Below are 25966 nucleotides of genomic sequence, written 5' to 3' on the forward strand. Positions count from 1 at the left end.
AAGAAACAACAATGGAATTCTTTCTAGAAAAGAAGTAATAGAAAAGCGTAGAAAGTGTGGACAATGGATTTTATTACACTTACTAGTAGTGCAAGTCAGGCCCTAAGCCCAGAGATATAAATACTGGATAGCAGAGAGAAAGTTAAGTTTAGTGTGCAATAAATACAAGTTCAGTTCAACATGCAATAAACACGAGTTCAATACATGCATGATAAACACAAGTACAGTTTGCAATAACTGCGAGGACAACGTGCTGGAGTAATCAGAGTGTGTGGTAACAAACAAAAGAAGAATGTGTCAAGAGTCTTACATTTTTGATGGTGGTAAAAATGAGAAACTGTTTGACGAGCCCTTTGTGAACAGAAGTGAAGATGAAATGATCATTTATAAAGTGTAAAATAATTTTTTTTTAAACATTAAAAGTAAAAAATTCTTACATTAAGTGAATTGTGGATTGTTATAATCTCTTGATAATTCTGCTATAGTTTCTATTTACTACTGGTGCACAGTAAATCAGAATTGCATTTTGCTATTTATAAGTGGGATATTCTGTACATTATAAATTATTTAAAAATAATAATTTGTGTTTGTAAGGAATTTTTATGTATGCTATTACAAATATCCTTGTCGAACTTGAACACATGACAGTATTATACCAGCTGTCTATGTTTTAAAATCATTTTTATTGGACTTACAGTAGAAGTACATTTTTTTTAAATTTTACTTCCAGCCTAAGTTTACCAAGGTTCAAATTAATATAGCTTATGGATAGATATGTTTATATTATCTGTTAGAAAGATTTCTAAAAAAACTATGAAAGGCTTTAAGTATACAGCTAAAAAGCACTAAAAACCTTTAGTCTTGTTAGATACTTTCAACAATAAGCTCCCCAAGAAAGAAATCAACTTTAAATAAATCAAGGAAGAAACTACACTAAAGGAAAAAAATCACAGGAAACATAAAGCACCATGAAGAACAATAATATCAACAGATATTTATAAACTAATCAAAGCTAACATAATCTAAGTAAAGAAAAGAACAGAAATGGTAGAGCTGTAACATTATGGGTGGGAATGTATATAAGTGGTGGTGGTGTAGAGGGTCCCCATCCTGAAAATTGTTACAGTTTTGTTTTTGGGTATTTATTACTTAAAAATCTTAAATACTAAGTAAAAGTATCTGTACTAAAAATAAAGCACTATTTGATTTAATACGTTGAATTTTTATTATTTATACTATAAATAGTTGTCGAAGTAGTGTATTAGTAAATTGGGCCATTTATAAAACATATTTAATTAATATATTTATAAATTAATTTTATTTTTGAGCATTACAAATTTATACATAAAAGCATAAAAATTACCCAGGCCCATTCAAATATCATAAAAATAGCATCCTTCAAATGACCATTCTCCTATATACATTGTAAAGTCTGTTGCGTAACTCAAGACCTTGCTGCACCATGACAGAAATTCGATTAATTTCCAACTGAATTCAATATCCTAAATACTTGATTTTACAAACAAAATGAAATTATAAAAAATGGAAGTTAAATGTCAGGTGACGTGGCCGGCCACAAAAGTAACATGATAAAGAAATATGTATCAGATCCTCTACTAACAGTGTCACCCTGTCTATAATATGTAAAACAAATTCTGTAAACAAAAAAAACATTAAATATTCTTGAAGAACTTCAAACACCTGCAAAAGATACATCCCAAAAGTATTATATACTAAAAAAATTAAATAAAATTTGCATAGTCAGAAAAAATAGGAAGAGAAGTTGTCACTGAAAAGAAGGTTCATTTCTGTAAAAAAGAATTAGCTAAAAGTTCAATGAACGAACACAAAGTTCAAGCTGATGAAAACTTACATGAGGACTGTTTTGATTCAATCTCAGATGGGCTATAAAAAAGACACACCGACATAATAAAATGAATTTATTACTACAAATTGAGTAGTATCAAACTTATTTCTCTACATAATCGCCAAAACGACTGAGGCATTTGTTATATTGTGACACCAGCTTTCTGATGCCCTCTTCAAAGAAGTTTGAAGTAAAGTAAGATACGTTTTGACAGCCTCCTTAAGTTCTTTGTTGGTGATGAAGTGTTGTCCGCCCAACTATGCCTTCAATTCTCGAAAGAGATGAAAATCGCTAGGTAGATGGTTGAAAACTTCCCACTTGAATTGTTTGAGAAGGTCATGCATCACATTGAGACAGGGTGGTCATGCATTGTTGTGAATCAAAACCATGCCAGATGCAAACATGCCTCTTCGTTTGTTCTGGATCGCTCTGCAGACACGAAGTAAAGATTTCCTTTGTTATTGTTGACCTCTGCTCCATAAAGTCCAACAACAAACACCTTTATGGTCCCAAAAACCTGTGGCCACTGTTTTCCTGTTGCTTAGTGTCTGTTTGAACTTTTTCGGCTTGTTTGGAAAAGAAGTGTGCATCCACTGCTTAGACTGTTCTCTGGTTTCTGGATTGTCATGCTGGATCCAAGTCTCATCACCAATAATGATAGACTTTAAAAACTCTTTCCCCTCATTATCATAATGCATGAGAAACATTAAGACTGATGCCATTCACTTTGTTTTGTGATCGTCGCTCAACATTTTTGGGACCCAACGTGCACACAGTTTCCTGTATCCTAGGTCTTTAGTCATAATTAAGTACAGAGAAGATCTTGAAATTTCTACAGAAAGTTCATTTATCGTAAGCCTCTGTTTGTCACAGACAAAATCATCAACATGCTCGACCAGGCATACAATAGCAACAGACTTACATCCTTGTCCACCTTCATCATGGACGTCCATTCATCCTTCTTTAAATTTCCTACACCATTCCCATATACTACAATTACTCACAAAAGTTTTACCATACACTAGGCTCATTCTGTTATATTTCAACAGCCCTACATCCTGCTGGTTGCAGAAAAGTGTGTGTGTTTTATCACACACACTTAAACATACCTCACACTTGCAGGAACATCAATCATAGCGGCCATGTTCAATTGTTCGTAGCTTGGCTCAGACTGATGCAATGAAGCCAGCAAAAGGGAGGTTGTGAAGGTTGTGGTGAGAGGGGCGGTGCAATCGCACGAAACATAGACCTGGCTCCTGCCTATCTCTTGTTTACTTAGATGCATGACTGCAGGTTGACAAAAAACAGCCCTCGTATGTTTTCCTATTGATTTACTAAAGGTCTTTTCTAAATTGAGTTCTATTGCCTCTTATAAAACAAAGATAAGAACATTTATAGTTTTAGATGTAACAGTTTCAATACTAACACTACTATGTGCATATAAAATAAAACACAATGCTACTAGGATTTCAAGAATTAAGATTCGATGTAGTCACATTCGAGACAGGAAAATTCAGCACAGCAAAGGTCAATAGTTATGTACTGAGATAGTTGCACTGATCAAAATTTACATCTAATGATGAGCGTACTTAATTTGCAGCTGGTAAAATACAGTACAATAACTGTTCAAAGCACAATAAAAAATTTCTTACTTTGCACCACAGCTATCAATAATAGTACTTTGCCATTAACAAAACAAGGCTAAGTATAATTTTTTGACAAAAAAATATAGAGTATAGATTTATGAAAATGATAAAAAAGTCTAAGCCATTATTAGTCATTAAAGTTAGAAACAATCTTTTTTATCGACCAAAAGTCTCACAGCAACTACTATTAAGAGAGTGTTACAGGTATAGCACCAGTGAAATTGATTGAAAATCCAATGGTTGGGTTATTTTAAAGGGCAACTAAGAAAATGCATTTTAAATATACTTCAGATGCTGTTTTCTGTAATTGACATTAAGAATTCTTTTTTAATTGGGAAAACAACTTCACTTTCCAAATATACCCAAACTTCAAAAATTCAACAAATTCAACCATGACTTAAGATCTGTGATACAGAAAAAGAAGGATATGTAGGATACGAAGGGAAACAAATATACGTATTGGAAAAGGAAGGGCTAGAGAAAAGGAAAATCCATACCTTATAACTTACTTATAATCTTCATTAGCACAAGTAAAAATAAAAGCTTCCATTGGATTCCAACAGAGCTGATTACTTCGCATGGTCATTATAACTTTCCTAACAGGGCCAACTTTTCTAGTGTCATATATTACAATACTGCGATCACTACCACAAGTCCCTGTAAAATAATAAAAAAAAGGAATAATTACTTTTCTTTTTTTAAATCTATACTACATAATCAGAAAAATCAGGCATTAAAACGGAATATAAAGTAACACTTAAATAAATGTTTTACTCTTTACTAAGGGACGATTACAATTTTCTTTTTTTTTCCAAACAACGTAATAGTTTAATTTTGTTTTAGTGGTTTAAAACTTTTTAAAGAAAGTTTAAACCATAAAAGCTTTGTCAAATGCCTGCACGAAAGATTATTATAAATTATAATATAAAATGAATAACTGAAGAATATACAATACGAGGTGCTACCCAAAAGTTCGGGGAATTTTGAATTTTGGGCGCAAACCATTGCTGGTACGACCTGCTGCCACTAGATTTGGCTAACAGTACTCTTTGTGAATCAATGTTCCAACAGCTGTGACAGTGAGAGCCTGCACTGTTGACTTTTGTGAGGTTGTGTAACATTGTGTTTTACTGCTTCGGCGAAGTTCTAAATGGCAGATTTTAAAAAGCAAAAAACCGGCATCAAATTTTGCTTCATGCTTAAAAAAACTGGTGCAAAAACCCATCGCATGCTTGTGGAAGCATTTGGTGACAATGTTATGAGTAAAAGTAAAACTTTTTTGTGGTACAAATGATTCAAAGATGGACGCATGACAGTCGATGACGACGAGCATTCAAGAAGATCATCATCAAGCGCAACACTGGAAAACATCACAAAAGTGCTAGAGGCTATTGTTGCAGATCGTAGACAAACAATCCATAATGTTTGTGCAATCATACAAATGTCATATGGGTCCATGCAACGCATCTTGTCATACAATTTGAACATGAGACGCATTGCTGCAAAATTCTTATAGAGACTGTTGAACAGCGACCAGAAACAAAATCGCATAGCTGTCTGTAGTGAATTGAAAAATTCAGCAAGAGATGACCCTAACTTCATCTCCAACATGAGTGTACGATGAGACATTAGTGTACGGGTATGACCCTGAAACTATGCAGCAGTCGTCGCAGTGGAAGTCGCAAAGTTCACTGTGGCCAAAAAAAGCACACCAAGTTTGCAGCAACATGAAGTCCATGATGATTGTTTTTTTCGACATCAAAGGCATTATCCATAAGGAATTTGTTCCTCTTGGTTCTTGGTCAAACTGTCAATGGGATGTTCTATTGTGATGTTTTGAAGCGGTTACGTGAAAGCATTAGGCGCAAACGTTCAGATCTGTGGGGTAACAACAGCTGGGTTCTGCACCATGAAAACGCACCCATGCACACATCACTAGCCGTTCGAAATTTCTTGGCTTTAAAAAAGACGGTAGTGATTCCCCACCCACCCTATTCGCCTGACCTTGCCCCATGCGACTGTTTTCTCTTTCTGAAAATAAAATTTCAATTGAAAAGCCATAGTTTTAATACAATTGAGGAGATTCAGGAAGAAACGCAGAACGTGCTTTGAACACTTGCACCTGCAGACTTCCAGGGTTACATGGAATCATGGGAAAAATGCTGGGATCATTGTATCAATGCCCAAGGGGATTACTTTGAAGGAGACAGTGGAAATTATAAGTTATGGTAAGCTATTTTATTTTTATGGCAAAATTCCACGAACTTTTGGGTAGCACCTCATATACATATACATACTTTTCATTCAGATGCTTTTTTAAATTAAGGTATAATAAAATAACTCCTTTAACAGATGATGAATTTACTCTAAAACTGCACAACAGAAAGTGAAAAATAGCCAAGTTAATAAAGTAATCATCATGATAGGCACTTTTTTTTAATAAAACATGTCTCATTCATCACTAATTAGTAAACCTTATCTGTTAACATACCACAAATTTAAACACTTATGATGACTATTCTAGATGTACATTTAAGGCTCTTTTACTTTACTAGCATCATAACTCTAGAGCTATGCTGCAAGAAGGAAACTATGGTAATCAGTCAAAAAATGGGGTATGAGTTTTTTTGCAATTCTCAACATTTAATGACCCAGGGCCTCCAAAAAAACAAAGAACATGGGGATTAATGTTCGCATGTATGTATGTGTTGACATGTTTGAAGCTTAAGTATTGAAGCTGGATTGATTAATTAAAGTTAAAAGTCAAAATTTTGGATTGGATAAACTTTTGATTTTGTTAAAATTTGGCACAGAAATTTGTATTCATGGGACAATTGCTTTTCCGGGCAAACACTTTCATGTTATCATCACTCTGATACAATATATTTGCTGTAAAAAATAAATTTAAAAAAAAAATGGGCAATTAAATATTAATTAAAAACTAATAACCCCAGAAACACAAAATTACAACTTCTAAGTAAAACCCTGTAACGCATGCTAAAAACAAAATAAAAACTAAGATATATCAAATCATAAATTTCAAAATAATAAAATTAACATCTGCTTTACAGCAAACTATATGAATCGTTGGAACACACTACAGTAATTTATATATGTGGATATAAACAGATGGCCCTAAGAAATTGCCAAACATAAGATAACATTTCATTATCCACTAGAATAATTTGCATCTCCAGGATGTATGGTAGATAGTTTCTTTGGGGTAAATTTGCCTCAAAATTTTGTAAATAAAACCCTACTTTGTATTTAGCTCAGTACAAGTTTATCATACCATATTTTTTTTTTGTTTTGCCTCAAATTCTTCCCCGCCTCCCAAAATTGAAAAAAGGTATCTTTTTATTTATTGTATAGATACTTTAGGGGCAATATTGCAGGGGTGGAGGAACCGATAAAAAGTCCAAAAATATCAATTTTTGGAATATTTTTTAACTCCTTTCGGGTATATTTATTTTTCCACTATATATAAATAAAAATGCCAGGAAAGAATAACAATTTTGTTGTCAGCTTTTTTCTTTTTTTTTTAATAGTAATTGCTGTTTTACCTGAGAAATAACAATAATCAATTAATTAATAATAAATAAATCAGGAATTTATAAACAATAAATTTAAACATTATTATTTCATTATAATTAATCCATTCGATAATGTGACAAGTGGAACTATCCTGAAAACTATGATTGAGAAACACAAAGATACTTATCAATGAAGGTTTGAAACTGTAGTTTGTTTAATACTGTTGTTATAGGTCACATGTTAAAATACATCAGGAAATAAAAAGTATCATATTCTTGGCTAATTTGCTTTTACTGACATTAGATCCAACTATGCTTCATTTTCTCTAGACTACTGCTTTTATGATAAGTTAAGATTTAACAACAATGATTGAGATTATATATATGCTGATAATAATCAACAGACACATAATCTGCTGTGCCAGGCTATAGTGAAATTAAAAAATTGTGTAAAATAATATTTTTAATTGTATAAATAGATACCTTTTTTGTTTTGAACATTTTACATAATACACTACTAGAAAAACAACTTAAAACATTTTTTAATTTATTAATAAATAAATTACTCTAACAGAATTATTCTTATCTATTAAAAAAAAAAACATATTTTAAAATAAGAAAACTACCTAACAGTAATTTTAATCAATGCAAATATTTTAACCAACAGAATATAATAAATATTCATAAGCAAGCACTAATGAAATAGAGTCATCAGATCTACTATTTTCAGGAAAGCTTTTCTATGAATGAGTTATCTCCCTTGTCAGAAACAGGTAAGGTCTGTTCTTCTTTCTACTGTCAGGAACATTATTCATATGTTCTTTTTACCAAATACCTTTTGTATGGCTCCTTAAGTATTTATTTTACTAATTAAATTTTTCATTAATAATATAACTTAACTGTTATCAATAAAATGTGTCAGTTTTAATGATCAACAATTAATTTTTACTTTATTTACTACTTTCTAATGTAACAGTAACTTCCAAGAGCTTTTGGAAAAATTTTAAGTAGTAGTCAAGCTCACAAATTAATTAATTAATGTTTAAAATTTATCCAGGAAAAAGTACAACTTTTATGCTTCTTTCATTCATACTTTCAGGCAATGATAATGCTGGAGCTAAATTGCATGGAATGCCACCACCATGCAAATACAAAAAATTATTCAACTTTGTTTAAAAGGAAGATAAAAATGTTATTTCTTGAAATAAAATGGCCCAAAATATATTTTAAAGCAATAACAAAACACTACAAGTGAAAATAATTTCTCCAGATAAATGGAAAATTTATTGTATAGAATCGTTCATTACTCTTTTACAAGGCAGAAAAGTGGTATAAGTCTTTTTTAAATATACTATTTAAAGTGAACAAAAGTGGTAGCCAACTATAAGATTTTTCTAACAACTAGGATTTGAGAATGCAAAATAAAGCGATTTAAAGAATATAAGAGGAGTTGACCAGTTTGTATAGATGAATACAATTTGTATGATCATACAGGAAAATACTAAAACTGACTACAGAAATTAAACAATAGCTGTAGTAACATAGTGCATATTCAATAGCACTAGCAAATTATAATCTGATTACATACTCACATGTCATTTATTTTATTCAGAGCTGGTAAAGATGCTCTCAAAGAAACTTATAACATGTCACTGACATCCCAGCAACTATGAAGTATATGGTGGGATTTATTATTTTTTTTCAAGCAGAAGGGAGTTAGTAAAGTAATCTTGTTTATTGTTATGTATATGAGCACTGCAAGCATCTCATGTTATTATTTTTAGTTGATCTCTTTAGAGCCATTTTAAAAAATTGTGGAAATTCAGTTTAAATTTCATAAATTATTAATTGACCTTTATCATATAAAATCTGTTCAATTCATAATTTGTATGAGTTAATCAACCATGACGAAACATCACTTTATCCCATTCAACAAGCACATTCATAAATCAATCCCTCTTTGGATTTCTGGTACTATTCTGTTACAAATTTTCAGTAATAACAACTAATTATGCCTTAATATTAACAGATAGCATTATTATCACAAACAATATACAACAGATCTTGGTGGCATTTTGTTCTTTTGTTTTCAAAAAACAAATCATACCGTACACCTCACGGTCAGTAAGAATGACAATGATATTTTACATGTTACACCTGTAGCATTTTTCTGTTTTTCATTCTGTTCTGTAGGGCTCCCCCTATCAATCATTCCTGGTTGATTTTTTTATGATGGTTTTTTTTATGTATATTGATACTTTGAAAATCTTTTGAATATGTTAATATGTATCTTGTTTCTAGTCTAACTAAATATTCATGTTCCTTAATCCATAGTGTTATTTTTGGAAAGTGGGTACTGATTGTATGTCTTTTTACAGGAAATCTGTCCTGAACTTCTCTCTTGTATCTTTATAATTTTTATCTTTATTCAAATAAATTAAAATTCCATACTTTTTACCACAATTTCACTCATTTCTTTCCTCTTTTTTTTTGTTGTTGGTAGTTTTCCTCTTCCTCATGTCATGTAATAAATTTTTATTTTCTCAACTCTAGAATAAAAGTCTCTGTATTAATTGCGTGGACCATTTCATTACTCGCATCTTCCTATACAGCCACATTTTAAAACTTTCCTAATACTTCTTGCTTCTATCTCAAAGTTCATGTTTTAGACTATAAAATATTACAATCCAATTAAAACACTTTGTAAATATTTTTATCAGTTCAACATACAACATTTCTGTTCATTACCAGTTTCTCTACTTCCTAATATGACAATTTACCAAGTAACTTCATGCACATCATTTTCTTTATATACAATTCATTAATCTAATAATACATTCTAAATATATAAAACTCATAACCAAGAACATTTAATACGTTTTAAATAGATAAAACACTTTGTACAGATTCGATTTGTATAAAACATGAATATAACATTATTGTGACAGAAAAGAAACCAGTTTTAGATTTTAAGAATGCGATGTACTTTAAATTGTTTAGCTTATAAAATATTATTTACCCAGAATATATGTTTCTACTGGATTAAATGCAGCATAATGCAGAGTATCATGGCCCCATTTAAAACTTCTTATTGGCTCAAAACGACTTTCCTCCCAAAGCTGACACAACTCGCCACATGTAACAAATTTTGTCTCTTCTCTATGATGAGTAATTCCAGACATCACTGTCTAAAAAAGTAAAATTCACTAAGAAATTTTTAGTTATAACACTAAAACTAGAAATAAAGTACAAAGAAACTGATTATGAAAACAGTTACATAATTAATTCAATAAGAAATTAAAGTTATTTTTAATTTTAACAAATTAAAATGTTATATAGATGTTATTCAAATGAATTAAAAGATTTAATTAATAAATACTATTCTAGAAATACATAATAAATACTATTCTTAAATTCCCCCATTCACAGAAATTTAATAAAATGAATACTGCGTGTTAAATAATTATCTACTTTCTAATGAAATGGAGATTTCTCACTGATAACGTATAGTTTCAGATGTATTTTTATCAGCTAATAACCAGCGAGTAGTTAGTTTATGTTTTTAAGCATGAAAAATCAGTCCCTACAACAAAACTTTTAGCTAAGGGCATACATATAGTGATAAATTTTGAGAGCATTGGATAGAAAATAAATTAAAATTTTGCTTATTTATCAGTTTTAAATAGATATATATGAATCTATATTTACATTTTATTAAAAAAAAAAAATAGTTCAGAATACTGAGATAAGACATATCTTATTACATCCTGCATCCTCAGTCATGATTGAAATAATTAATCAAAATCCATATTAAAAATTAAAAATACTAAAATGAAAATTGTGTATTAATTAATCTATTATTTTGCTACAATCTGTAACAGTTTTTATAAGACTGTCTAATAGTTTATCAAATTGAAATTTTGTTTTTATTTATAAATGTAATACTTTTGTAATATATTTAATTTTTGTATATAATTATGTTGAATAATTTCTTTATATATATATATATAAACTCAATTAAAAAGACATCAATACAAACTGATCTGCCTTTCTCAAAAAATTTAATGTATTATTTATAAAAGATTAATTACAAATACAGTACCTGGAAAACACAAACATGTTAAGATATTTTTTAATCAGATGTAACTAGTACAAAATAACAAACATTTATAACACATGATGTGTAGAATTGGGCCCATCAATGAACAGACCAATTTCAAGAGGATAGTAAACACCAGCAAGAATAAATTAATTTCACAAATTCTGCTGTAATTTTGAGATTCATTTAATAAAATAATAGATTAACGATTCATCTAACTATAAAACTGAATGTAAAAAAAAAATATTCAGATTTGTGACTGCAATCAATCATAAAATAATATGTCAAAAGATTTGTCATATTTTTAAATAAAAATATTACGATTGTAACTGTAAACTTAAAAACAAAAATCAAACTAATGCCCACAAATATTTTTTTAAGGTAAATGTATTAATATAATTTTATGAACTTTTTAAGTAATTACTAAATGTACAGTAATTTTTTACTCATATTTTCAACACGGAGATAAAAATGTTAAATAAAATCCATCAAAGAGAAAATAAGTTCTCTGCAAACTGTTAAATATTTATTTTCATAACAATTTACTTCTTAGCATTCAGTATCCATAAACATATAAACCAAGATATTTATTATGTTGCACCTTACTACAGTAAAAAAATCAAGGATAAAAGTTATTTTACTAGAGTGGAAAAAAAATTCAATCTGTCAATTTTTTTCATATAATAAAGAAAATCAAATGGAAAGTTACTTCATAAAGTTAAAAAGAAAAACAAAAGGCATTTTTTTAAGACTTTTTTAAAAATATCCTTTGTTTTCAACAACCATGAGAAAAAAAAAGAAATAAGGAACAAATTTTAATAATCGGATAGGTTAGATTTTATATAGTATTTTTTTAAAGTGTTCGCAAAATATTTATGCAACTTAAGAAATTTTTTGTTACTCTAATGAATTTTACTTTCACTGCAACATAGCTCTAGGACTATACAGCAAAAATTAAAGTATGGTAATCAGTCAAAAGATGGAGTATGGGTTTTTTGCATTTCTCAATGTTTCATAAGCCAGGGACCCAAAAAACAAAATTGTGGAAGGGGTAATGTCCATACGTACATTTGTATGTATGTGTGTTGATGTGTTTGAAGCTTAATAACTTTTGAATGGATAAACCGATTTTGGTGAAAACTGGCACAGAGACTCGTATCAAAGAGAAAATTTGTGGGTAAAAGTTTGAGTATGACAATGGTACATACATTACCATTACAAAAAACCACGCAAAAAAAAACCTCGGGGCAAAATTAGAAGCGTGGAAGTCAATCAAAGTTTAAAATTGTTGAATTTGAATTTGTAAAATTTTTTTCATACATTGTTATTTCTAAACTATATAAGAAGAAATAATCAGCGCCAGAAAAGTATTTATTTAAGTCATTCCAAATAAAAATAATATACCCTTAACTAACAAAATTCACTTTTACACACAGCCATTTTACAAAATACATTATTTTCACAGGATGTTTAAAACTTACTTTGTTAATAATTGTATTCGTTGGTTCTTCAATGTCACTGAAAAATGGCATTTCTGTATCCCACATTTTAATTGTTTTATCGTCACCAATAGTAAGCAGCTTTGAGCCATCTGGAGTGAAAACCAGTCCTCTGACATAACCTTCATGAGCCTGTAAACTCCTCATACAACTTCTTTGAGATAAATCCCATAACCGAACCTAAATACACCATTTGTAAAAAATGAAAAATCTGATATGGACATCACATGACTTCCATGTACACCTGTTAAATTACATTTTTTTAAATGAAAAGTACATAAAATTTTATTTGATTATTAACTTAAGATATTTTTTCCATTTTTTTTTTTATTTTTATTGTTATTATTGAATTATTATTTGTTGTAAAAAATGTTTTACAATCAGAAGTTAATAATTATTAATAAATCAATATATTTAAATTTAAAAAAAAGTTAAAAAAAAAATCCCTTTCGGCATGCCAGAAGGCGGAGGTAGAGAGTTCACCGGTTCTAAGTAGGGGATAAAAAAAATTTCCACCTTAGTTCAGGAAAACTTCAAATTTACTCAAAATGACAATGATTGCATGTGAAAGAAAGTTTCACATGTTTAGCATACGACAAGCCCCATCTTCTTACAATTCCAGCAATATTTTGGTCATGCCTTAAGGGTTGGTCATATCAAAAATTGTTACTAAAACAAAAGTTTTAGGTAATGTTTAGAGGACTTACAAGCACTTTAAACCAATTAGATACTGAACCTATTAAGGGAGATATGATTTTTTTGTCTTCGGAACCACATTTTTTCCACCTCCCTTGGGTCAATGGTTGGTGATATTAAAAAAACTTTACTTAGAAAAGTTTTAGCCCCTTATCCAAAGAATAGTAGGAACTTTAAACAAATTTGATATTTTACTTAATAAGAAAGTTAGTGATATTTTGTTTTTTCAAGAAAGACCCCCCCCCCCCATTCTCACCATCATGGTACAATTTTGCACATTAACGAACTCGGCCGAGATTTTGGGTCATTACATTTTATGTATCAATTTGCAAGTGATGGGCACAAAATTACTGCAGTTATCATATCCACAAGAAAGTGAAAAATATATATATAGATAATCGCCGAATGGACTTGATGGCACGTTGTAACTTAAAACCCTGTGGTGACCCTGAAAAGGGCCATATTTTTCATTAGCTATGAGAAGAGCTGTTGGATCTGGAAGCTGGTCTCCAGAGAAGTCAACTTGGCTGTAGTTGGGAAGTTGTGGTTTGTCCATTGAAATTGGACCGGGCTTCCCCTCCAGTGGCAATTGGGTCTCCAGCACAGCGAGGCAGTGGTGGCCTCAAGAGCCCCACAGTGTCAGGTTGGCATCGGTCGTCTTTCGCCGGCAGGGCCAAAGTGGTTCTATCCGAGTGATCCAACATTGGGCCGGCCAGGGCGATTGAAGCCTGGCAAGCTGGAGCAGGAAGGTAGCATCCATGTCCAGCAGCTTCCTTAATGAGCTGGCCAGGCCTGCTGTTCCGGCGCGGAAGCGCAGGAAGGAGGTGAGTGAAGACGCGGAAGAGGCCCACCCCCGACCATGAAGTCGCTTCTGGAAGAAATTCAGGTCCTGCTGCTTCTATGTGAGGCGAGCCCAGAAGTGAGCGACATTTTCAAGGAGACGGCCGGCAGAGTCATGGAAAAGGCGCAAAGGGTTGCGACGACGATGCAGGGCACTCAAAGGACTGCGAACCGGGACGGACAATAAGCATACCCAGACGGCACGGTCGGATCTCGCCGCGATCCAGGCAGCGCTGAAGAAGGGGGAGGTCCAAGACCTGAAGGATGCACAAACTTAGAAGGATTGCTCGGAAAGACTACGGGCTTTCTGGTCGCCAAATGTACTTAGTGTACCGAGGTGTCTTCGAGTCTATGATTGCATACGCGGCGCCAGTTTGGGCGCATAGGTTGGATAGAAATAGAGCACTGCTTCTAAATTTAAGGAGTGCCCAGCGCAGAGCCTTAATTGTATGCACTGGTGTTTTTAAAACAACCTCCTACGAGGCTACTACCGTATTGGGAAAGGCTCTCCCAATCGATTTAGTGGTGAAAGTTCGAGCAGCCATGTGGAAGTTGCGAAGAGGTCGGGAAACCGAGGTATTTGGGATACGGTTTCGGGCCGGGCTAGAACCGGAACGGAACGGTGATCACAATGCACCGGGTCTAAATTTCGAACAGTTGCCCATTTCCCGCCTGCGGAAGAGGCTTTGGGGCCTCGCGATGGAGACATGGCAGCATGAATGGCACACCACGTCTAAGGGAAGACCTCTGTATAGATTTATACAGGATCTGGGGGGATGGTATGCCTCAAGTTCATTTTTAAGGGCGGCGGGTGCCCAAGTGCTCACCAACCACGTGAATTTGATGCAATATCTGTTCAGGTTTCGCCTAGCGGCTGATGAGTTGTGCGTCTGTGGGGAGGTCCAGTCGAACGAACACCTAATGTTCGACTGCCCTGCTCTTGGGGGGGCCAGAGACCGGGCCACCCTGGAACTTAGAGGTCAGGGGGAAAACTGGCCGCTCATAAACGGCGAGTCAATGTGGCGTGAGCCGCATTGTCGGACCCTGTGGGAGTTCCTCGATGAGGTTGCGATGTTCAACCGTCATCGGTAATTTAAATTAATTTTAATGGGGAATTATTGATTCCTGTAGCGTGTCGGTGAAAACCTTCCTGGAAATAATGGCTGCCATCAGCCAATAAAGCTCCAAGCGCTTAAATGGTGGACAGACACTAGCTGGCAAACAGCGACCGAGGCGTGGCGGCTTAAATTGCCGTCTTTTAATATGTAACTTGACTGTTTTAATTGTAACAAGGGGTGCGCCTCCCCGATTTAGTTTTAGTGTGACAAGTGAGTGGTAGGGACACATAGGCGGGTGCTGTATGGCGCCCAGCTTAACCGCTCACGCATGATAGGAGCTCATTAGGAGCAATTAGGAAACGAGGTCGCAAATCTGTTTCGAGGCACAGTAGCCGTTTATTGGCACAGTACATTTGGTCTATGCTCTAGGGCGACCGAATGGGGTGGTGGCGGGAGAAATGCCAGCTAACCAAAAGACCTGAAGGAGCTTGCTGAAAAAAGGTGGCCCCAACAGGCCTTCGAGCTAGTCGAGGAGGTGCGGGGCTTACCCAAGCCGGATGACGAGCGTGCATGTGTCTATGTGCTGGACCTTGAGGGCGACAAGAAGTCAAAAATAGCTTGTCGGGTCTGCGACCTGGCACCCGGTATAAAGAGGAAGCTGAACAGTGGCGCTATGCTCCCAGGCACTGTGGTGCGACATGTCGCGGCCACAGACGTTATTGGGGAAAAAGAGGAGATCGACCCGTCGGGAAACCTGTACGTGATACCAGTTAAAGGGGAAGACATAACTGCTGTCGACTGGTTGCTATCTGGTCTGGAAACCGTTTCAACGTACGAGGTACACCCGGTGACTGTTGCGGCGCCAGGGGGTAAACTGGGTAGCATAGTTAAAAACACCCTGGAATTCTGGGCAAGAAAGCATAAAAGGAAGGTTACTATGTTTCACTCAGGGGACCCGACCGAGGAACGGCGTGAGAGGCAGACCGAGACCGTGGTCCTACGGCAGACGGGCAAGTCCTATGCAGAGCTACTACGCCAAGTGAAGGTAACAGTGGGAGAGGAACTGGCTCCTAACATACTCTCAGTTCGTAAAGGCAGGGGCGGGGACCAACTCTGCCCAATCCCTACGAGAGAAAATGGCACAGAAGGCGCCAGAGATGAAGATTGGTGGGAAAGGGCAGTTGGACAGAAAAGAGGTTGTCCACATTAGAGACCTTGACGCTGAAGTGACTACGGAGGAGGTGATGGCGGCGGTACAACGCGCGCTGGAGGGAAAGACGTCTGCTAGGATCACGTCGGTCCGCCAAGCATATGGACAAACGCAGAACGCCACTGTGGTGCTGCCGTTGGAAGAGGCGAAGAGGCTTACGTCCACCGGGAGGCTCCTTGTAGGGTGGCAATCGTGTCGAGCGAAGATACGAAGACCAGATGTTAACTGCTTTCGCTGTTGGGAGACGGGTCATGTTGCGGCACACTGCACGGGTCCCGATAGGAGAGCCTGTTGTTACAATTGCGGGGCGACGGGGCACAAGAGGGCAGAGTGCCGGGAACCCACCAAATGCGTGGGTTGTGGAGTCATTAGGCATAGACTGGGTAGCAGGGACTGTAAACACGTTCGGAAATGAAGTGTTTACAGCTCAACGTAAACAGAGCCGTGGCTGCCCATGACTTGGCATGGGCGGCAGCGCTGGTTGGAGGATACGACCTACTGCTGGTCGTGGAACCTAATCAGCGACTGGGAGGTAGAGGGTTCGTGACTGTAGACATCCATCAACTCAGGTGATCAATGGGTACATCTCTCCCAACAGCGGAATGGATCGACATGAAGAATTCATCGGAAACCTGGAGGAATGCATACGAAGGGCTGGGTTCCCGGTACTTTTGACCGGGGACTTCAACTCCGAATGCACTGAACTCGGAGGGTGCCGGACCACGCGGAGAGGCTACACCCTAGCTACAAAGCTTGGGGCCGCGGGACTGGTGGTCATGAACACGCCTAGGGTGCCTACATACGACGCAAGGGGTGATGAATCGGTGTTGGATCTGACAGCGGCCTCAGATAGGGTGGCAAGAAGGATAGTGGGCTGGCAGGTAGCAGAAGATGATTTTGCCAGCGACCACAAGGCCATAATTTTTTAAATACAAGGAGGCGGAAGGGGTCTAGAGGAACAGGAGGCCGTCGGAACAGCAGGCTGCGACGGTAGCGGATAGGACGGCGGCAGAGGTGGACCGTAGGCGTGTTCACACCCCCGAGGAATTCATGGCCATCCTACAGGGGGAATGTGTGAAACAGCGGCCACAGCCTGGGAGACGCGTAAAGAATGTTTACTGGTGGAACAGGGACATTACGAGACTGCGTGGTGAAACCAAAACAGCAAGGCGGCGGATGCAGCGCGCACGACGGAGGGACTCTGAGCGCCTACAGGAGGAAACGGAGGTGTTCCACGCGGCACGAAGAAGCCTTTGTAGAGCCATTAAGGCTGCCAAACAAGAGGCGTGGCAACACCTCGTGGAAGACCTGGAGCAAGATCCGTGGGGCAGGGCCTACCAGATCGTCACCAAGAAGTTTGGTAGGCGCCTGACCCCATTGACAAGGGAACAGTCTCTCACAGCGATAACGGAGCTCTTCCACGTCGAAGAGGAGGAATGGGAACCGATAGCTGGTGATCAACAAAGGCGCTTCACTGTAGAAGAACTACAGTGGGCGCCCAAGAAGATGAGCCTGCGGAAGAGCCCGGGCCCAGATAACATCCCTGGGTCCATCGTGAAGGTGTTGGTGGATAGGCACCCGTAGACGGTGTTAGACATGTTCAGCGGGGCATTGTCCACGGGGAGTTTTCCCGGCTGTTGGAAGGAGGCCAGGTTGGTCCTCCTCCCGAAACCGGGAGCCGAAGAAACCAGGAAATACCGGCCGATCTGCCTCATCAACACGATGGGAAAGCTGTATGAGAGACTGATCGCTGAAAGACTGCGGTCGGAGATTGAGGCGGGCGGAGGTCTTTCCCCAGACCAGTACGGCTTCGTTCGGGGAAGATCGACCGTCGACGCCGTCCGACGGGTGCCAGAGTGGGCCAGAGTTCAGTCGGCAGGCACGTGGCGACGAAGGAAAATCCCATTGATCATTCTCCTAGACATCAGGAATGCATTTAACAGCGTGCCATGGGGAGTGATCATGGGAATACTCCGGGAGAGAGAGATCAGCGGCTACTTGCTCGCCGTAATAAATGACTATCTGCATGAGAGATCTCTGCGGGTACGCTCAGTGGAAGAAGATGAGTTCAACATGTTTGGAGGCGTTCCGCAGGGGTCGGTGCTTGGGCCTCTTCTTCGGAACATCGCGTACGACGGCCTTCTGCGGGAAGAACTCCCGGAAGGATGCCAGTCGGTCGCGTACGCACATGACCTCGCGCTGATGGTGTCGGGACGGACGGAGGAGGAGGTAGAAGATAAGGCAAACTTGGCGGTGGCAGTCGTAAGCAAATGGCTGGGGGAGAGAGGACTACGACTGGCACCGCACAAGACGGCAGCTGTCCCGATCACCGGCAGAAGAAGACTGAGGGGAATGTCCTTCATAGTAGACGACGTACGGGTCCACACGTCCGGTTGCGCTAAGTACCTGGGCGTGTGGATTGACAAGAATGGGCTGTCTAACACCCACCTCAGAGAGGTCACGAAGAGGGCCGAGCAGATACAAGACGCTCTACAAAAACTAATGGGCAACAAGAGCGGACCACGGGCGAGCAAGCGACGGCTGATCCTTTCAGCGGTTTCCTCCGTCTTGCTGTACGCGGTCCCGGCCTGGAAGGACGCACTTTCGAGAAAGAAGAACGTACGGATCCTAGCCTACCTTACCAGAAGAGCGGCGATACGCATAAAATCGGCGTACCGCACCGTATCTGGATGCGCAGTGGCAGTCATCGCAGGGGTGCCTCCCATCGAGCTGCGGGCCACGCAGCTGGTCTCCACATACGAAGGAACGCCGAAGGCGGAAGCCAGCTGATGGAGGTACATGGAAGAGAGTGGGGAGAAGACTTCTAGGCGCGGGTAAGCAGCAATGTCCCTAGCAAGTATACTGTGTGTTTCTTCTACTATATATATTATTTTTGTGTTGTATTGTATTGTGAATTCATTGTCTCCATTGTCACTGTGGTTGGTACTCTACGGCCGGCTCGAGATGACAAGCACGATCGCTTCGACCGTGTGCAGGAGGGCCACGGCTAGAGGTGACATCGCCGAAGAGACAACATGAAGTGTGGGTTTCATTTATTATGAATTTTCCTTGTATTGTATGATTGTGGTATTATTTTATTTTATTGATTGTGTTCCTGCTAACGGTTACGAGGGCACTCACAGCGAACGTGCCCGCGGATTGCGGAAGGAGGAATAAGTTCAGACGCCAACGTGATGGGCTGCAACTGAAGGGAGGGTTCTTTGCTATTGTCCTGACTGTGTTTTATTTATCTTATTTTATTTCATTTTATCGAGTTGTTTTGTGTTTTGCTGCCGGTTGAGGAGTGCAATCGCAGCCAACGTGATAGTAGTGGCTGACTGCGACGAGAGCTGCCGCAGCAGCGGTAAGTTACTGTGTTTACTGAATTTTATTTTATTGTAGTGTGTATTTCATTTCTTTTGTTTATGTTTTTGCGTTTATATTGCTGGCGGGATGGCATACACGATCACTGCGACCGTGTGTAGGAAGGCCACGACCAGCGGTGACGAAGCCGAAGAAGGAGACGGATGGGAAGAATAGACTTTTATTAATTATGTATTCTGTATGGGTGTGTTACTAGGCTTAACTGCGTTTTCCTGATGGCGGCTAAGTGGTGGTGTGAGTGTGTTTTATTACTTGTGTTGTGTCCTGCGGATGGGTGAAAAAAAAAAAATAAATAAATAAAATAAAATACAGGGGGCGAATCGAGGTCGCCGTGCAGGGCCAGGGAGGCAGCCTGGATGCAGAGGACGCTTTGGCTCCTTCATATGCAAGAATGAAGGTCAGTCGGGGTGCTCCGATGATGCATTTGGGACCCTCAGGTGTGAGAGGGGGAACGCGGCGGTTTGCCGGCTTCGCGCAATGCGTAGCCGGCAACCTAGAGTAGGGACGGGAAGGGTAGCCTCTAAGTGGAGGGATGTAGTGGTCGTCCAGAAGGGAGGGCTGCTGTATCTTAATGAAACTGAGAGGACCCCGATGGGACGCCAAAGAAAAGGCAAGACAGGGGGGCAGTCGACTGCCACGACACTCCGCCATTCCTGCGTATAGCCTAACGGCGGAGGCCGGGGATGTTGGGGGTGTAAGGCCTGCTGTTCCGGCGGGGATGTTAGAATCCGCTGGGAGATCCCATGGTGAAGCAGCCAGGGAACTTCTGTTTTCTTCCATCTTCTTCTTCTTCTTCTTCTTCTTGGTCTTCTCCAGGTGGTGGTCTACGATGAATTGAAAATTCACTCTCATATATGTTCTTTTATTGGAGCGCGATTATCTGCGTAGCGGATGTGATGCTGTGTAAGCGCGTACGTATACTATACTCACACTGACATCTGAGCTGCTATCGTTGCTGTTCGGCGACACTAAGTTATGTGGTAACAATATACAGAGTGTTTCTAAAATGGTGGGCTGGCTATACTTTTTCGGGTTCTAATCGTAAAACTAAACAAAAAATATCCTTAGGAAAAATGTTGATTTCTCCTTCATTCTCCCCCGGTCTGCCATTTTGTTATTTTCATTAAAAAATTCATATCTCAAGTTTGGATTCACGAATCACATTAATATTTGGTAAGCGTCTCGGTAATAAAGTTTTAAAATTAGAAAAAAATCAGGAATTAAATACCTTTGCAAATTACAAAATGGTGGCCATGTTTATTTTTCAATCCGTTATACCTTTGTAAATATTAGTTTTATCAAAATTTATGTTATTTACTGAAATATTAATTCTTTTATTTTGAACAAAATGACATTTTATTTTTTAAAATCAGTTCACAAATAGCCAAGTTATGGCACTGCAGGAGCGACAGTGCTATCTCTCCCTCACAGCCTCACATGCAGCTTCTTATGTGCGCATGCGCACAACATCCAAACACCACACCGCTGGAGCTGTGAAGCGCACAGTTCCATACAAAGATTTTTGTGTCTTTTCAAAAACTGGGGGATGGCTAATTACATTAAGCTTAAGGATTATATACTGTACACTTATAAAAAATTAAAGAAAAAAGGTCTCACATTATATTAAATCTTATCGATACTATCAAGTGGAAATAAAAGGAGTGCTGCAGTTCAACGATGCCTATACATTAGCCTACATTAGCCACCACTGTTGTGGATACTTTTTAACTTTAGAACTGTCAGTTCTTTGTGTGGTGATTATGCTGTTTTACTGCAAATAGCTGAATTTTTAAACATTTAAAAAATGTAATATCATAATTTTTTTATCATATTGGAGATTAATTTAGAAAGGTGTGCAAAAATGAAAAATATTTCCCTTGTATATAAATTTTTTTCAAGGAAAGAAAAGTTTTGTTTTACACAAACAAGTACACTATTTTTACTTTTCTCCAATAAGGTTCAAGTTGTTTTAAAAATTTTAGAAATGTAAAATACAAAAGGGAAATATTTTTTTCTGTTGTTTTCACACACATGCATATGTAATTTATAATAAACATTTACAAATTAAATGAATTAAAATTAACAACTGCACAGTCCAACATACCCAACACTCAAGTAATTAGCTGATTTTCAACCCCTGTGATAATTGCAAAATTGTAATATTAAAAACTGACAACATATAAAACAAATAAAGAACTGAATGTAATTTGATCAGTACAAATTCAAATAATGTAATATATAAAAATATAAAATACTAACCTCACCGTCATAAGAACCACTAGCTAAAACTGAAAGTGATTTCGGATGCTTTACGATGCAAGAAACACCATCTTTGTGACCGTCTAGGTTTCCTACAAATGGTTTAGCAAACACACGTTCTAACTTCACAGCATTTAAAGCTCTAACGTATTCTCTAGCTGCTTCAAATGGATGTAAACTGGGATCATAATTTCGGTGAACTAAAAAAAAAAGGCTTCATATTGGATCACACAGACAAACATACATAAACATACACATACAGTGAAATATAATAGTTAAAAAAGTGTATAATACATGAAAACTATAATTTTATAAAATTTTTATTGTTATACTATGTATATTTCATGCTGACAACATATGCTGATGAAAAGTCAGTAAACATAACGTTACCCATACTCTTTACCCATTACTCTTATGATCTTCTTTATTTCCTTAATGAAAGAGAAATCATAAAAAGAAAACTAGAATGGTTTGTTAAACATGTAAAAGGTAATACAAATTATAACAAAATGAATTTTAAGGATCACAAAACATAATTTAAAAAAATCAATTTTTGGTTGTTTGAAAAAAAAAACAATTTATAAATTTATCCTTTACCTCTGAAATAAATGATAAGTATACGTTAATGACTTGCTACACAATGTCACTAGCCTGCTACATACCTACATCTTCTTGTATACCTTTTTGAAGATGACTCAAGAAGGTACCTAACTCATTACTAAATATTGAAGACAATTAAGGACAAATTTAATTTAAAATCTCAATGTTAAAATTGCAATAAAATCAGCATTAAAGTAACTCAGGACCTGGAGATCTTTCAGAGGTGTAGTTTGGGTACCAATAAGGGGAAGGAAGATGTCAGTCTTTTGGTAATAAGGTTAGAATCAGATTGATAATACCACTAAAAGAGGGGATAATAATATTCTTGTTCTCTAAAAATTGTATTTAATATTTCAGGCTTCAAAAGAAACCAATTAGATTAATTTGTCGTGTTCCAGATGGAATTAGTTGAACTAGAATTAGTTCTAACTGGTATTAGTTGAATTAGTTCTTCCAATTATGTATTAAAACAGTATACTGTACTTTGTGTACCAGTATCTGTTGTGCATCACATACAGTTCACTTGATTAACATGAAGAATGTCATAATTGAAATACTGGAAATAAACAAAACCTACTGACTTCCATCACATCCCTAAACATAAATTTTTAGGAAAACCTTCTAATGTTATCATAGATAAAACTGATCACACAGCAAGCAAAATTCATGTACATTACAAAAATCCGGGGAGTGGAAAAAAGGATGAGATGTAACCTAACTAGAATCAAGCCACTGTGATTGACCAATGAAAGTAACTTAATTGTGAATGACACCGTATTTATGCACCACCTACTTACTGCTAATTAAAAAAAATAAAAAAGCCCAATTTTGTTAAATTGTGAATCAGTTATCTTCTACTGTAGTTTTGTGAAGTTACTGTTAGTTGTTTAACATCTATGAAACACAAATCCACCAAAAGTGTCCAGTCAGAAATAAGAGCTCTCACATGAATCTTTGATAAAAAATAACAGAAATTTAATAAAAATAAAGTAAAATATAAAATAATCTATAAAAAAAAGAATCTAATTAACCAACCAAATGAAGTATAAACAAAATTAGTAAAACACATGAAGTGGAAAATGCAATTATTTTGATTTAAGATTTTTTTTGTTTCGGTTATTATCACCAAAAAGAATTCATTTTTAGTTATTATAACTATCAACAAGCATAAAAGGAAAGAATTTTCTCTTTATTCAAGTAACAGATAATAAAACTTAGCAATTGATAAATGAAATAAGTATTTCATAAAACGTATGAGCTTCAAGATAAAACATTTAATACTTGTAAAAAGACAGGTACTTAAAATAGTTAAAAACAATGAACTTAACAATTAAAATGTACAAATAATTCATGGATGAGTTTAGACATTCAGCAATAGTAATTCATGTGTTTAGACACCCATTCATTAAATGGCTGCACAGATGAGTTTAAGGCACATCCATGCAAGATGAAGTGAGGGTTAAGTATAAAACAGAGAGATAATTATTTTACATTCCCACACATTCTAACAAACCTGAGTTAAAGCCCCTTGACTTTGTATTACCAAACTCCTTCTCCATCACTTGTATATTTGAATTTTGTATACCATAATAAAAGACCCACGATTCAACTTCATATGTTTTGAAGAACTTACACAGAGTATAACACAAAGTACTCCCAGGACTTTCATAACCTATTCTACTCATGAAAATAATGGACAAAGTTCACATAAACATATGTCCTAAAATGCTTTGTTTACGAGTTACAAAAATCTTTTTGTAGTGAAAGATTTCACTCAAATTTCAGCTACCCCATTGAAACGAGGTTGTACTGAAATTTTTAGGACATTAATTAAGCAGCAGAATTAATGATTTCTTTTGGTTTTTGACCTGAAAAATCAAATAAAATGGGACCCAGAACCATATATGCAGTAATTTTTTAGTAATCTGGGGTGAAAGCCAATATAAGTTTTTTTACGTTTGTAATAAGCACATAAAATTTTTGAACAAAACTTGTTGAGAAATGAATTCTTAACAAAGTGATTTATATATACATATCAAGTTAATTCCACTCAGAATTACATCTCCAGGGGAATAACAAAACATACAATAATGTGGAAGAATTCTGTTAAGATTATTCAATAAAGAACAGATACAATTTAAGATAACGGGCAGTAGAATGTATAAAAATCATGAAATGATAGAATTTTTACAACAGTTAAAAGTATAATAATTACTATTACATAATTATATAGTTATTAACTAAAATTGGTTAGGATTACATTTAGACTTACCTTATGAGATAAAAAGGTAATTACATATAATTATAAATAATTACCTCAGATTTTAATGAAATTTGGGATGTTTGTTACTTAGGACATGAGTTATTCATTTTAATTGAAATAACTTGTCAGAAATGCCTTTTACCCGAGTTATGTCCCTTGTAAGTTACACATTACCATCATCAAACATTTTATAATTCAGCACTATACAAGTATAATATACATTATTTTTGCACTAAATAATTTGGTTAAGATTGTTAATTAAGTAATAATGAGAATAGACTAACTTAAGACAAAATTAAGTTAGGTTAAGCTTAGGTGCAAGTTAGGTTATGTTAAATGTAATATTCATTGTTAATGAAATAGATAATTTGGTTTAAGTGAAATTTAATTGAGTTTAACTAGGTTTACGTCAAGGTTAAAGTTTGGTTTGGTTTAAGTAAGGTAACTAACAATTCTGTGTACTCAACTTCACATGGTATCAACACAACCTTTCATTCGCTAACCTCGCCTAATTAATCTTAAATTGGCAGACTGTTAGGCTGAAATTGTAATTATACACAATAGCCAATTATTTAGCATGAAAATAATTATACGTGTATAATGCTGAATTATGACATTTTTAGTAATGGTACTATTTAATCTACATGAGACATACTCAGGTAAAAGGCATTTCCAACAATTAATTTCAATTTTAACAAGTAACTTTCGAGTCCTAAAAAGGTATATTTCAAATTTCATCAAAATTGTAAAAGTTCCTAATTGTATATAACTACTGCTAAAAATTAAGTTAGTTTAAATCTGACACAGATAATAGACAATGACATATAATAAACATTCAACTTTAATGGATATCCAACAACGGTTGCACAAATCCTATTAACATAAATAACAATAAATACAGAGAAAGCACATTACTGGAATTCATAATATATGCACTAATTGAGTAAACTATTCAAAATTTACAGTTCAAAGTTATGAAAAACCTTTAGCTTACTTCACACAACAGCATGCA

General features: G+C 36.1%; 1 protein-coding gene across 1 annotated transcript in view; it reads right to left on the reverse strand.

Moving 5' to 3' along the window:
- LOC142322407 (DDB1- and CUL4-associated factor 13) overlaps positions 1-25966 on the reverse strand; it is a 51844-nt gene that overhangs the window by 24495 nt on the left and 1383 nt on the right. The window contains exons 2-5 of the mRNA XM_075361455.1: positions 22092-22291; positions 12627-12824; positions 10066-10234; positions 4023-4170 (exon numbers count right to left, since the gene is read on the reverse strand). Coding sequence (XP_075217570.1) covers positions 4023-4170; positions 10066-10234; positions 12627-12824; positions 22092-22291 — 715 coding nt within the window. The remainder of the gene's footprint in view (positions 1-4022; positions 4171-10065; positions 10235-12626; positions 12825-22091; positions 22292-25966) is intronic.

This window comes from Lycorma delicatula, chromosome 3 (genome assembly GCF_047948215.1).
Source record: "Lycorma delicatula isolate Av1 chromosome 3, ASM4794821v1, whole genome shotgun sequence".
Taxonomy (NCBI): domain Eukaryota; kingdom Metazoa; phylum Arthropoda; class Insecta; order Hemiptera; family Fulgoridae; genus Lycorma; species Lycorma delicatula.